Here is a 13836-nt window from a genome sequence, read left to right as displayed (position 1 = left end):
CTTCTTTTCAAACAGCACTTCTCTCCTTTTTAACGACTGAAAGCAATATCTAACTTTAATTTTATTGTGTCTGTTATGTTGTAAACATATTGGTTATTGCCTGTACGACAACATATCGCTTGTTATTGTTTGTTTCATAGCTTTGTTTAGCGTTGTACTGTGTGATTTCTGAGTGCAATTCTTGTATTACTGTTTTTCTTGCTATTCTGTTCACTCGATGTATTAGTGTGTTATACCTCAATCCCCCCCTATGTAATGCCCACCCGGGCCCTTAGGGTACTTAAATAAATAAATAAATAAATAAATAAATAAATAAATTTGAGAACTACACAATAAAACTTTCAAGGCCTCCCTGAGGACGATATAATTTTTAGCACAACTATAAAATTCAGTCTCTCTACGTTAGTAAAAATATACGCACTCGTGTACCGTAAACAATTTTAGGGCGTGTACGTCGTTGAAAAAACTTCCCAATCTAGGAGATGCAAACAAAAGCACAGACAAAAGCTCCCAAATTTCAAATTGAAATACTCATACAAAGGTAATCTTTATTTTGGCATGTGTTGCATATGAGAAGTTTTTATTTTCCTTTTTTGTTTGGGTGCAGGTTGCACAACAATTTTCTTAACTTCGTTGGCCGGCTTGGGCACGCACAACTGAGGAAACATGTTTTTCCGGCTACATTTTTTATATTGTCTTAATTCCCTCCGGCAAGGAGATGCCGATGTCATCAAGAAGTCGCTTCACCCAATGTTGACAGTTGTTCCATAGAAGAGAATAGGCACTGCTTTTCTGTTGGCGGAAAGCACTCCAAACAGCATCCTGTGACACCATGATCTTCTCTTCATGTACCTGAAACGCGTGAAATGAGACGAACCGCATGTGCGAACAGCTTACAATGACGGATTGATTTTTAATTAGGAACTTTGAATCATTTTTCTACTGTTTTAGTTAGTAAATTGCATTGCGTAATTGTATAGTCTAACAAACACAATTTTGTTACTGTTGTTCACTAAAAGTATTGCACATTCAACAATACAACGCTCCAAACAAACCGATAGAAAACGAAATATATCGGTGTCCCTAAGAAATGGTATGTGGTACGTAAAAGTTGTCAACAAATTGCGAGGGAGACTCGAATCTGCTTTCAAGCTTCGAGGGCTTCGACGACACCCATAACCAACGTCTTTACAGCTGGTTCCTATTTGTGGCTTTTTCTTCGACTTTATTTCTTGGTTTCTTGGCGGAAATAACGTCTACCCGTAATTTAAGTTCCACTGTGTTGGCATCTTCATCTTTGCTTGCGTTTCTACGTCTTTTTACGAGAAAGCCACCTCCAAGAATAACGCTAACACACGCCACAGGTCTCTAGAAGCGTATGTATATATACATATACGTATATATATATATATATATATATATATATATATATATATATATATATATATATATATATATATATATATATATATATATATATATATATATATATATATATATATATATATATATATATCAGGGTGTCGAACCGGAACTGAACCGAAAAAAGAAATAACGGTTACCGGTTCATGCCGAAACGGTTCGACCCTCTGCTGTTGATATTGCACAGTCAATGCAATTCAGGCTTTTTTTTCTTACACGTACCATCAACTTCGTGCCCGCTGGCGCACTTTCCCCTCCAGACAATCAACACAATTACGCTCTATGTAACAACAGGGGAAATGAATGAGCACCAATGTATCAACGGTCTGTTGCTGCTGGAGGCGTGAGCGTAGTGCAAGCTGACCAAACGAAATGTCATTCTCGGCAGCTTGCAGGGGATATAAAACGACTTTGCCCTTCCCTAGCTGCGACTTCATTGGAGCAATCAGGCTGCAGGAGTGCTCCACTGCGCAACAGCGAAAGCTCACACCCGATGTGTGCAAACTTTTTGCATTTCATAATTTGTTTAAAAGGTCCGACACCTGCAAATTATTAATACTTGACAAGTGTGACCGCAGGAGCTGCTCAGTGGCTAAGCCGTTTGCTAAACAGTTTGCCCAACTCGTTACATTGCTTCTACTGCTACTCGTCTATCACCATCTGTAGGGTGATAGACGAGTAGCCATCACCATCGTCTATCACCATCGTCTATCAGGGCTGTAGGGAAGAATGGTATCCATTGTACACGATGGCTCCCGTCCGTATAACAAAAAGAAAGGTGAAAAACCTGTAGTGGTCTGCACGGCCGTGTTGTAAGCGAACGTTACGAACGGTAGCACGGAATCCCAGTTCGAATGGTCGGGCGCGACATACTTTGCGATCATGTCCCCAAGCGTGCGGTTGAATCTTTCTGCCAGTCCATTGGTTTGGGGATGGTAGGCGGATGTGGTGCGGTGCACAATTTTGCATTCTGCGAGGAGCGCTTCGATGGCCTGAGAGAGGAATACACGCCCCCTATCGCTTAGGAGTTCCCGTGGTGCACCGTGGCGTAGGACGAGAGAGTGCAGAATGAATGCACCAACCTCACGTGCCGTGGAAGCGGGAAGCGCTGCTGTTTCGGCATAGCGGGTTAGGTAATCTACTGCCACAATTATCCACCGGTTACCAGAAGAAGAGTATGGCAGTGGGCCGTATAGATCACTGCCAACGCGCTCATACGGACGGACGGGGCACGGCAGGGGCTGCAGCGGGCCGGCTGGCTTGGGGACAGGCGACTTACGTCGTTGACAATGAGTACAGGCACGAGCAAATCTTCGCACAAAGCTGTACATACCACGCCAGTAGTATCTTTGACGAAGTCGGGTACAGGTCTTCAAGAGCCCCGCGTGAGCACTCTGCGGATCATCGTGGTAAGCGGCACACACCTCCGCGCGGAGGCTCCGTGGAACCACAAGGAGCCACTTGCGGCCGTCCGGCATGTAGTTGCGGCGGTAGAGGAGGTTGTCGCGAATGGCAAAGTGAGCAGCCTGGCGACGCAGGGCTCTAGGCTGAGGAAGGGTCGACGGTGAAGACAGGAAGTTGACGATAGTAGCGATCCATGGATCTTCTTTCTGCTGGGAAGCCATGTCTGAGAGAGTAAGCGAGGACAAGGTAGAGTCCGTTGTGCTGAGGTGTGCCGTATCAGCGGACACCGGGGAGCGAGAGAGGGCGTCGGCGTCAGAATGCTTGCGGCCGGATCGATACATAACACGAATGTCGAATTCTTGGAGACGGAGGGCCCAACGAGCAAGTCGTCCCATGGGGTCTTTGAGAGACGACAGCCAGCACAATGCGTGGTGGTCGGTGACAACATCAAAGGGGCGGCCATAAATATAGGGGCGGAATTTGGTGAGCGCCCAAACTATGGCCAAGCATTCCTTTTCGGTCACGGAATAATTTCGCTCGGCCTTGGTGAGAGTTCGACTTGCATACGCTACAACGTATTCGTCGTAGTTGGGCTTCCGTTGGGCGAGCACTGCACCGAGACCGACGCCACTGGCGTCAGTGTGCACCTCCGTAGGAGCTGCTGGGTCGTAATGCCGGAGGATAGGTGGTGAGATTAACAGACGTCGCAAGGAAGAAAATGCTTCATCACAATCCGGGGACCACGCAGAAAGAGCGTTATCGCCGTTCAGCAGTCTTGTTAGGGGGGAAACGATGGTAGCGAAATTTCTGACGAAGCGTCGGAAATAGAAACAGAGCCCGATGAAGCTGCGGAGGGTTTTCAAGGAAGTCGGCTTCGGAAAGTCGGCGACAGCACGTAGCTTATCGGGATCAGGCGACACATCGTCTTTTGAAACAACGTGGCCCAGAATAGTCAACTTGCGCGCACCAAAACGACATTTCTTTAAGTTTAGTAGGAGGCCGGCAGCGGTGAGACACGCCAGGATCTGGTGGAGACGAGTTAGGTGTGTGTAAAAATCGGGAGAGAATACGACGACGTCATCTAAGTAACAAAGACATATATGCCACTTGAGACCACGCAAGATGTTATCCATCATTCTCTAGAATGTGGTAGGTGCATTACATAAGCCAAATGGCATGACGTTAAATTCATATAAACCGTCCGGGGTAACAAAGGCGGTCTTGGGGCGGTCCGATTCCGCAACCGGCACTTGCCAGTAGCCCGAGCGAAAATCAAGGGACGAGAAGAATTCCGCACCGTGTAAACAATCGAGAGCGTCGTCGATGCGAGGGAGCGGATAAACGTCCTTGCGGGTAATTTTGTTTAGGCGGCGGTAGTCAACACAGAAGCGCAAAGACCCATCTTTTTTTGTTACGAGGACCACGGGCGATGACCATGGGCTTTGGGACGGCCGAATGACGCCGCGCTGTAGCATGTCATCCACGTGCTCCCTAATAACACCACGTTCCGGCCCCGACACACGGTGGGGTCGTTGTCGCAAGGGAGCATGATCGCCTGTGTCGATGTGATGGGTGACTGTTGACGTTTTACCCAACGGAGCTTGTGCACAGTCAAAGGAAGAACGGAACTTGTTAAGAAGGGCGAGAAGCTGCGTGCGCTGTGTTGGATCCAAATCGACGTCCAGGGACTGTTTGAACACGTCGGCGGACAGTGAAGCTTCGGTAGAAATGGCCGAGTCCAGGGCAGTGAGCGAAAGCGCAGCGGGATCATCGCAAACGTCGAAGCGGCTGATGGAGCTCATAGCTTCAACATGGCCAATTGACTCTCCATGGAGCAGGCTGACAGAACAGTGGGTTTGATTAGAGATAAACATTCTCGTACGCCCACCTTGCACTGTAAGAACGGCGAATGGGAGTGGCAACTCCTTCCGGCGAACAAAAAGGTCGCATGGTGTGAATAGGACAGGTCCATCGGGTACGGGCGCACTAGCAAGGTCAACCATTACGGAACTTAGCGGCGGGATATCGACGTCTTCGTCCACGGTAATCTTCCATTTACCAAACAAATGCTCCGACAGCGGCGGATCGCTCTGGGAAATAAGTTCAATCTCAGCCTTGGCACAGTTAATTACTGCGTTATGGCTTGACAAGAAGTCCCATCTAAGAATAACGTCATGGGAACATGAAGACAAAACAACGAATTCGATGGTGTAGACAGTGTCTTGGATCACTACTCGAGCAGTGCATGCAGCCAGTGGGGACACATGTTCAGCACTTGCTGTTCGAAGTGAAAGTCCCGACAGTGGCGTCATAACCTTTTTCAGATAGCTGCATAGTTTCACACTCATAACAGAAATCGCGGCACCAGTATCGACAAGAGCAAGAATAGGAACTCCTTCAACAACTACGTCGACGACATTTTTCGGAGATACACGAGGACTTTGACATTTTTCTACGTACGCAGTTCGTGCCTCCGGAACTGCGGGAATTAGTTTCCCGCGTCATGAGGCGCTGACTGACGACGCATAGGAGAGATGGAGCGGCGACGAGGAGAAGGCGATCGGTGACTCGCGAACGTCTGATGGTCGGATTGAAAGGATGGTGTCGGCGGTCCGGCAGGTGCGCGACGGGGAGCTTGGCGGGAAACATACACTGGACTATGAGATGCTTCAACCTGCTGCATTGCACGGCGACAGTAACGTGCTACATGTCCTGGGAGACGACAGGAAAAGCATATAGGTCGGTTGTCCTGAGTGCGCCACGGATTCGTCCGCTGCACAGCCAATGGCGCGGGACGGCGGAACTGGGAGACTGGCTGAGGAGTGAACGTCATAGGCGCTGGTATGTAGGGTCCAAACGAGGGGACAAAGGAGTGGACAAGTGGCGGGGCAGCCCTTGCCGCGCATTCGGCGTACGTCAACGGAGCGGTCACTGGCGGTGCTATGGTAGCCATGGTTGGAACAGTCAGCGGGGCAGCGGGTGTAGTTGACTGGTGCGCAGGTGATAGGGCTTCGGCGACCTGCTCCCTGACGGTGCGCGGAACAGCTTGAGGCAAACTTGGTGCAGGCTGCTCTACAAAGGGTACCAGCGAAAGTTGCCGAGCGACCTCTTCCCGGACGAAGTCCTTAATCCTCATCTCAAGCGATGCTTGTTCAGAACTGAACGATAAACTTGACAGTTCTGCGCCCGTCCCGAGCGACTGTCGAACAAAACTCCTCTGCCGCCGCAGCTCATCATAGCTTTGGCAGAGCTTAATTATCTCAGCCACGGTCTTTGAGTCTTTGGACATCAACATCTGAAACGCGTCGTCTTCAATTCCTTTCAGTATGTGCCGAATCTTTTCTTGCTCAGACATATCCATGTTGATACGCCTGCAGAGATCCACAACGTCTTCGATATAACTCGTGAAATTCTCCCCGGGCTGCTGCGCGCGTACGCGAAGACACTGTTCAGCGTGCAGTTTCCGCACCGCTGGCCTGTTGAACGCCTCTGCGAAGAGGGTTTTGAATTCGCCCCACGTTTTGATGGTCCTGCCGTTGTTCCGAAACCAGACCTCAGCCACTTCCCTAAGGTAATACTCGACATTGCTCAGCTTAGCTTTGTCATCCCACTTGTTGTAGACGCTCACTTGCTCGAATGTGGACAACCAATCCTCGGCATCATAATCACCTTTGCCGGTGAAAAAGGGCGGGTCACGCTGACGGATGGTGCCGGCACAGATGACCGGTGGCACCGGTGATGGTGGCTGTTGGCCTACGTCGACGGGGTTGACGGGCATTGGTACGGTGCGGTTGCGAAGCTCCAGGTTGGTTCACCTCGTACCCCGCACCTCCACCACTTGAAAGGCGGTTTAATGGCTAACAAGCAGTAAAAGCGAGAGGCGGGAAGCAGCGCAGTCTGTTCCAGGTGAACCGGATAGGGGATCGCTGATCTGACCACAAGGACGCACAGAGATAATGCCAGCTTGATGCTTCCGGCACATACCCGAACAGGGATTGGACGATCGAGGTCCGTGAGTCCTTTCACTTCTCTTCATTACAATATATTGTTGCGTCCTGTCAAACAGGGGCGCAGAGAAGTTGTCTTGGCGAAGACGCAGGGGCAAAGTATTTATTAGGCGAAGTGCCTAACTTGCCAGAGGAAACACACAAAGAGCACCGGTTGGTGGCTAGCAAAATGGCGACCAAGAACCGAGCACACGAGCCGCTAGCTAACGCGCTCCTTCGTCGTCCTCTGCTGTGCCCATCACACGGCACGTACCCACGCGGGGGATTAGCATGTCTGTCCTACTTAATGCTCTCATCCCACAGACTGGCACGTGACATTACCCCCTCTCCTCAAAAGCATCGACCCGATGCTACGGTTATGCGCGGAAAATGTAGTCCGCTGCTAGATGCATTGCGTGATCACCGCGAGAAGTATTGTTTCATGCGGACCACATGCACAATTTCTGGGCGAGATCGGGAACGTCCTGCGGCGCTTGGGCTGGCTGGAGCGACTTCGTAGGTAACATCGCTGAGCTGTCGTAACACCGTGTACGGGCCAAAGTAACGCCGCATAAGCTTTTCCGAGAGTCCCCGGCGCCTAACTGGAGTCCACACCCAGACCTGGTCCCCAGGGGAGAAAGTTGCATGTCGGTGGCGAAGATTGTAGCGAGCGGCGTCACAACGCTGGTGCTGTTGTATTCGCTGGCGTGCCAGCGCGCGTGCTTCTTCGGCGCTACGCACAAACTCGTGAAGGGAGCCGGCTTGGTCGTCGTGGGTATCGGGTAGCAGCATGGCGTCAAGCATTGTGGAAGGTTCCCTACCGTAGACAAGTGCAAATGGCGTCATTTGCGTCGTCTCTTGTTGGGCCGTATTATACGCGAACGTTACGTAAGGCAAAACTGCATCCCACGTCTTGTGCTCCGCATCGGCATACATACTGAGCATGTCGGCTATTGTTCGGTTCAGACGTTCTGTTAACCCGTTGGTCTGTGGGTGGTACGCGCTGGCCTTTCGGTGGGACGTACCGCTCAATCTCAACACTTCTTGCAGCAGTTGCGCCGTGAAGGCCGTTCCACGGTCTGTAATCAGCACTGCCGGTGCGCCATGCCGCAGCACAATTCTTGTTAGAAAAAACTGCGCAACCTCAAGCGCTGTAGCCCGTGGTAGCGCCTTCGTTTCGGCATACCTGGTTAGGTAATCCGTGGCGACTACTATCCATTTGTTCCCAGTTGTGGAAGTTGGAAAGGGGCCGAGCAAGTCCATGCCAACTTGTTCAAAAGGCGTTCTAGGAACCTGAACGGGCTGCAGAAGTCCGGCTGGCCGGCCGGGTGGTGCTTTCCGTCGCTGGCAGTCCCGGCAAGTTCGTACATACTGCCGTACGGTGGCTGATAGCTTCGGCCAGTAGTACTTCTGCTTGATCCGTGCCAGCGTACGTGTGTAACCGAAGTGACCGGCGCTAGGCTCGTCGTGACAGGCCTGCAAGATTTCATTTCTGAGAAGGTTGGGTACGACAAGCAGGTAGTTACTCCCACTCGACGCGAAATTTCTCTTATAGAGAACGTTGCTCCGCAGACAGAATGAGGACAGTCCTCTGGCAAATGCCTTCGGCACGACGGTAGTGTGGCCTTGTAAAAAATCAAACAGCGATCGTAGTTCCGGATCTGCGCGCTGCTGTTCCGAAATGGTGGGTGCGTCCAGAACTCCGATTAGCGCGGCATCGTCGCTGTCGTCGTCATCGGCGGGGGCAAGGCCAACAGGAGCTCTTGAAAGGCAGTCTGCGTCTGAATGCCGCTTGCCGGATTTATGTATGATGGTCATGACGCCGCCGGATGGTTTGACGCCGCCGGAGCTCGTCAAACGCCTCTTGCTGTTCATCACTCCAGATGAAAGCTACGTCGTCACGTGTGAGGCGCGTGAGTGGGGCCGCAATGTGGGAGAAGTTCGCTATGAATCTCCGGTAATAAGAGCACAGCCCCAGAAAACGCCGAATGCCCTTTTTGTCGGTAGGCGTGCAGAACTTCGACACGGCATCAAGTTTATCAGGATCCGGGCGTACGCCAGCTCGACTGACAACGTGACCGAGAAATAGTAGTTCTTCATACCCGAAGTGGCATTTTTCTGGTTTCAGTGTCAGTGCGGCAGATCGGATAGCCTGAAGAACGGACGTCAATCGCTCCAAGTGCTCTTGAAAGGTCCTGGAAAACACGACGACGTCGTCTAGGTATACCAAACACGTTTGCCACTTCAATCCAGACAGAACCGTGTCCATCATTCTTTGAAATGTTGCAGGCGCTGAGCACAAACCAAAAGGAAGAACTTTGAACTCATAAAGCCCGTCGGGAGTAACAAATGCGGTCTTTTCACGGTCACGCTCATCGACTTCGATTTGCCAGTATCCGCTCTTTAAGTCCATTGACGAAAAGTAGCGGGCATGTCGTAATCGATCGAGTGAGTCGTCTATTCTCGGCAGAGGATATACGTCTTTTTTGGTGACTTGGTTCAGTTTGCGATAATCGACGCAGAATCTCAAGCTACCATCCTTCTTTTTGACCATGACGACGGGTGACGCCCAGGGGCTTGTCGATGGCTGAATGACGTCGTCGTCTAGCATCTGGTCCACCTGCTGCCTTATCGCATCGCGTTCTTTCGCGGACACTCGGTAGGGGTTCTGCCGGACCGGTCTTTCATTTGCGGCAGTAATTATTCGGTGTTTAACCAACTGGGTTTGGCGGACGCCCGACGTCGACGAAAAGCAGTCCCGGAAACTGTTTAAGAGCTCAGAAAGCTGGCGTTGCTCTGTCGGTGGGAGGTTGAGGTTAACGTCGATTTCGAGCTTATTTGGCACCACGGCTGACGCTTTACTCTGTAGAACGAAGCAGTCCATTGCGTTGTCGATGTCTTCGAAGACGGCAACCGCCGTTCCCTTGGCGACTTGTCGACGTTCATTGGTGAAGTTTGTCAGCAGTACCTCCGCTTCGCCGCACGCTAGCGTCAACAGGCCCCTAGCAATGGCGATCCCACTTTCCAGAAGAAGGGGACTCAAGACCTCGGCAATACCAGGGCCGCTTAATAGGTTATCACACCTAACGGAAACAAGCATGCAGGATCTTGGTGGTAGGCTAACTTCGTCACCGACAATTCGCAGGTGTATGGGTCGGTTGCCGGTACGTTCTGGTGTGTTATTTTTCGTAGAAAAACTCACAAAGCCTTCGCCGACGTCGATTACCGCATCATGATCGCGCAAGAAGTCCATTCCTATAATAAGCTCTCTGCAGCACTCCGGAAGGACGACGAACGTACCGACGAAGTCAGAGTCACCAATGCGTACCCTCGCGGTACATTTTCCGACAGGCGTCATTAGGTGACCCCCGGCAGTCCGAATCCGAGGTCCATCCCATGGGGTCTTGACCTTTCTGAGCCTGTCAGAGAGTTCCCGACTAATTATCGAGTAGTCCGCCCCGGTGTCCACTAATGCGGTCATTTCGTGTCCGTCGAGAAAAACTGTAAGTTCGGGCCGCGCGTTCACGTCGACGTCGAAGTTTTGGGCTGCCGGTTCCCCAACTGCCGGCGGTAGAGGGAGGCCTTCGGAGCTTCGACTACCGGCAACCTTGCCTCCCAAGGTTGCGTCATCTAGTTTCCCCGCGGTGGCGTTGCAGACCGCCGGGTAGGTGGCCCTCCAGGAGTGCGGCGGCCGGGCGAACCTTGGGGAGCTGGGGACGGCGAACGCGATCGGTGGAGTGGTGCGGTAGCTCGACGCTCGGCGAGGTAGTCAGAAATGGCGACCGGTCTTTCTCCGAATTGGGGCCGAACAGCGTTGGGTGGGAATCCAGGCAGTCCAATTTCACGGTAGGGGCACCGGCGATAAATGTGCCCTGGTTCGCCACAGTGATAGCAGAGCGGCTGGTTGTCGGGAGTTCGCCAAAGGTCGGTCTTGCGTACTTGGGGACGATAGTACTGTTGCGGACGTACCGAAGAGTTATTACGAAACTGCTGTTGGGCAGTAAGAGGGACTGCTTTTTGTGGCCAGCATTCGGCTGGGTGCGGCGGGTGGTATGGGAGAAGCGGCGCGGCAGGTCTAGTGGTTGCGGCGGGAGCCTGGACAGTGAGAGCGGTGGCGTAGGAAACTGGGCATGGTGACGCTGGCTGCGCTGCTGGTAGGGAAATCGCGTTGCGAATTTCATCGCGCACTATGTCGGCGACGGAGGCCTGTATGGGCCCCGATGGGATGATGCCGCACTTAGCGAGCTCTTCTCTCAACACCGCGCGGATGAGATCCCGAAGGCGGTTGTCGTCATCCGTGGCCATGAGAGCAGAGATGCTCGACGATGTTTTGGCGCCCATGCGGTCGTATTGTCGGGAGCGCTGTTGTAGTGCCCTCTCAATGGCAGTAGCCTCGCGGATGAATTCTTGGACCGTTCGTGGCGGATTTCGGACGAGGCCGGCGAAAAGCTGTTCTTTTACGCCATGCATAAGATGGCGTAATTTTTTTACATTCTGCCATGTCTGGGTCGGCTCGCTTGAACAGTCGGGCCATGTCCTCCGCGAACATAGCCACACTCTCGTTAGGTTTCTGAGTCCGTGCTTCCAGGAGACGCTGTGCTTGTTCGCGGCGGTCGGCATTGGCGAATTTCGCTTGAACCTCGCGACGAAAGTCCTCCCAAGTGCGCAGGCTCGCTTCCCAATTCTCGAACCACGTCCTTGCACCGTCCTCAAGAGCAAAATAGGCTTGTTGGAGCTTTTGGGTGGCACTCCACTGGTTGAATGCAGCCACACGCTCGAACTGTTCAAGCCAGTCCTCAACGTCTTCGTAATCCTCTCCGTGGAAGTGGGCGGGTTCGCGCGGCTGCTGAAAAGTCACCGTAGTAGGCATTGCCTGCGCCATTACCTCTGGCTGAGAAGCGCGCCTTCTTGATGTAGACTCCAAGAGAGGGCCCTGTTCTGAAGGGAGGCCGAGTTTCCGGCGGCTACACCGATGAACCGGAGTGTGGACGGGCGAAGGTCTCTCGGGGCTAACGTCCGGGGGCGTACGGGGCATCGGAAGCACCCTCGACCAGTGTTGCGTCCTGTCAAACAGGGGCGCAGAGCAGTTGTCTTGGCGAAGACGCAGGGGCAAAGTATTTATTAGGCGAAGTGCCTAACTTGCCAGAGGAAACACACAAAGAGCACCGGTTGGTGGCTAGCAAAATGGCGACCAAGAACCGAGCACACGAGCCCCTAGCTAACGCGCTCCTTCGTCGTCCTCTGCTGTGCCCATCACACGGCACGTACCCACGCGGGGGATTAGCATGTCTGTCCTACTTAATGCTCTCATCCCACAGACTGGCACGTGACAATATATATATGCTCGGGGACAGCTTTCTGTGGCAATGCAGTCAAGCAGTAAAGGCTACGGATCCAGACCACGCCTTTTCACTGCGCACCTTGAAGTAGTTCAACAGAAATAATTGGCTGGCGGTAACATCAGCATTTCAAGAATATTTTAGTTCTAAACTTGCGTTGATAATGCAACTAAATTTCTAGCCAGAATATATGAAACAGGGCATTTTTTTTTACATCTTCGTATATTTTTGGTTGCGGCTGTCGCCGCTGGCGTCGCAATGGTTCCCTTCCGAAAAAGAAAAAAAAACATGGCGTTCCTGCCCACGGTTTTCGGCAGCTCGCCACTTCATTCTCCGCATAGAATTTGTAAAGCTTCGCTGTCTAAACAAACGAAGCGAGTGGTTTGCAAAGTGCACGCCCAATTGCGACTGATGCGACCGAGGCTCTCCGCCGTTTTCGCAATTCGTTCCGCTTGCCAGTTTCCCGGTCGGTATAGGGTGTATTCACAGGGCTTTGGGCCGAGCGGCGGCGCTACCTGCGCGGCGGCGACGACGCCATATTTGAGGTTGCACTCCGCCGCGCGGGCAGCGCGTTTCTCGACGCGAAACGTAGTTTGCAGCGTGCTGCTGGCAAGAACTTTCGTGTGGACGGTGTTTTTTCTGCGTGATCCGTGGGTTTGCGAATGCCTCGTCCTACCGAGTAGCTAGCATTGTTCTCGCTTCGAAATTCCGGATGCGCTGTTCACGTCTACAACCGCAGACCCGAAGCAGGCCGCACGACAAAATAAAAAAAGCGCGCCGTGTATTTTTTTTTTCCTTTCGCTGTTTCGAAGCGGCGGCTAGGGCAGTGCTTGAAGGCTGTCTGTCTTCATTCGACAAATTCCCAAAGAAGTTATCGATAATATGGCTAATCAGTATCGAATCTGTTGGAACCCGTTTCATCCAGGTGGGCCCCGGGACGATGGGCGTCGGAGCTTTCACCTCACACCTCGTCACATGTTTGAAACATTCCCATGCTTAAAAGTTCCCAAATTAAGGTAGCCGGCGTACTTTATGGATGAGACGAACCATACTGGGCTCCCAACCTCAACATGGGCTACTTCGAGTGTTGAGGTGAACGCACGCGTACATGCAATATCGCTTCCCAGGTAATTGCGGGCATTCAAATTGATGCAATTCTTCTGCGTCGCCTTCGACTGTTCTCTAATGACCAAGTGTGTTACGTGTTCCGACAACGCTTGTTTGACTACTTCAAAAACAGCGCAGAGACTAAAACGTTAACGTATGCAGGGACAAACTAGAGCAGCCTTTGTCACTTGTCTCTGCGCTGCTTTCGAAGTAGCCAAAGCGTACGTGTTCCATAATCTTGTTCTGCTTATAATTTCCGCTTCGTCTTTACCGAAAGGAAAAGACTTGAAAATCATCGGTGGGATATTTATTGTCGCCACCATACCTAATTTTATCACGTCCTTACCTCGTGATGGTGTCCACCCAGACCCTGTGCGTAATTGTTCCGCTTCATTAGAAGCTCAAATGGACGACCTTCGTGCGTTGCACGCACAGAACACTGCCCCCACAGCACCTCACCGTCTCTCATACTCCTCAAGAAGCGCGCAACATTCCTGGGTGATGCACGGTAAAACCAGCTCCTCTATCACACGCCGCCACCACATCAAATATCCTTGCAGCCTTGGGTGAAGAAATTT

At 51.8% G+C, this 13836-nt stretch overlaps 1 protein-coding gene and 1 long non-coding RNA gene across 2 annotated transcripts in view; both read right to left on the bottom strand.

Annotated features, from left to right (window-relative positions):
* Positions 1–563: 563 nt before the first annotated feature.
* LOC144164989 (uncharacterized) overlaps positions 564–13836 on the bottom strand; it is a 49457-nt gene continuing 36184 nt past the window's right edge. The window contains exon 2 of the long non-coding RNA XR_013321294.1: positions 564–852. This is a non-coding gene — a long non-coding RNA (uncharacterized LOC144164989). The remainder of the gene's footprint in view (positions 853–13836) is intronic.
* LOC144165316 (uncharacterized) lies at positions 2635–6731 on the bottom strand. Its single transcript, XM_077695434.1, has 3 exons — positions 5726–6731; positions 2789–3032; positions 2635–2681 (listed from the first exon to the last, which is right to left on the bottom strand). Exons 1-3 carry the CDS (start codon positions 6602–6604, stop codon positions 2635–2637), a joined length of 1170 nt encoding a protein of 389 aa, XP_077551560.1. The 5' UTR covers positions 6605–6731.

Source organism: Haemaphysalis longicornis, unplaced genomic scaffold (genome assembly GCF_048455015.1).
Source record: "Haemaphysalis longicornis isolate Haplotype H1 unplaced genomic scaffold, Haemaphysalis longicornis Haplotype H1 scaffold_14, whole genome shotgun sequence".
NCBI classification, from domain to species: Eukaryota; Metazoa; Arthropoda; class Arachnida; order Ixodida; family Ixodidae; genus Haemaphysalis; species Haemaphysalis longicornis.
Note: the sequence above shows the minus strand (reverse complement) of the source record. Positions and strands in the feature narration are given on the sequence as shown.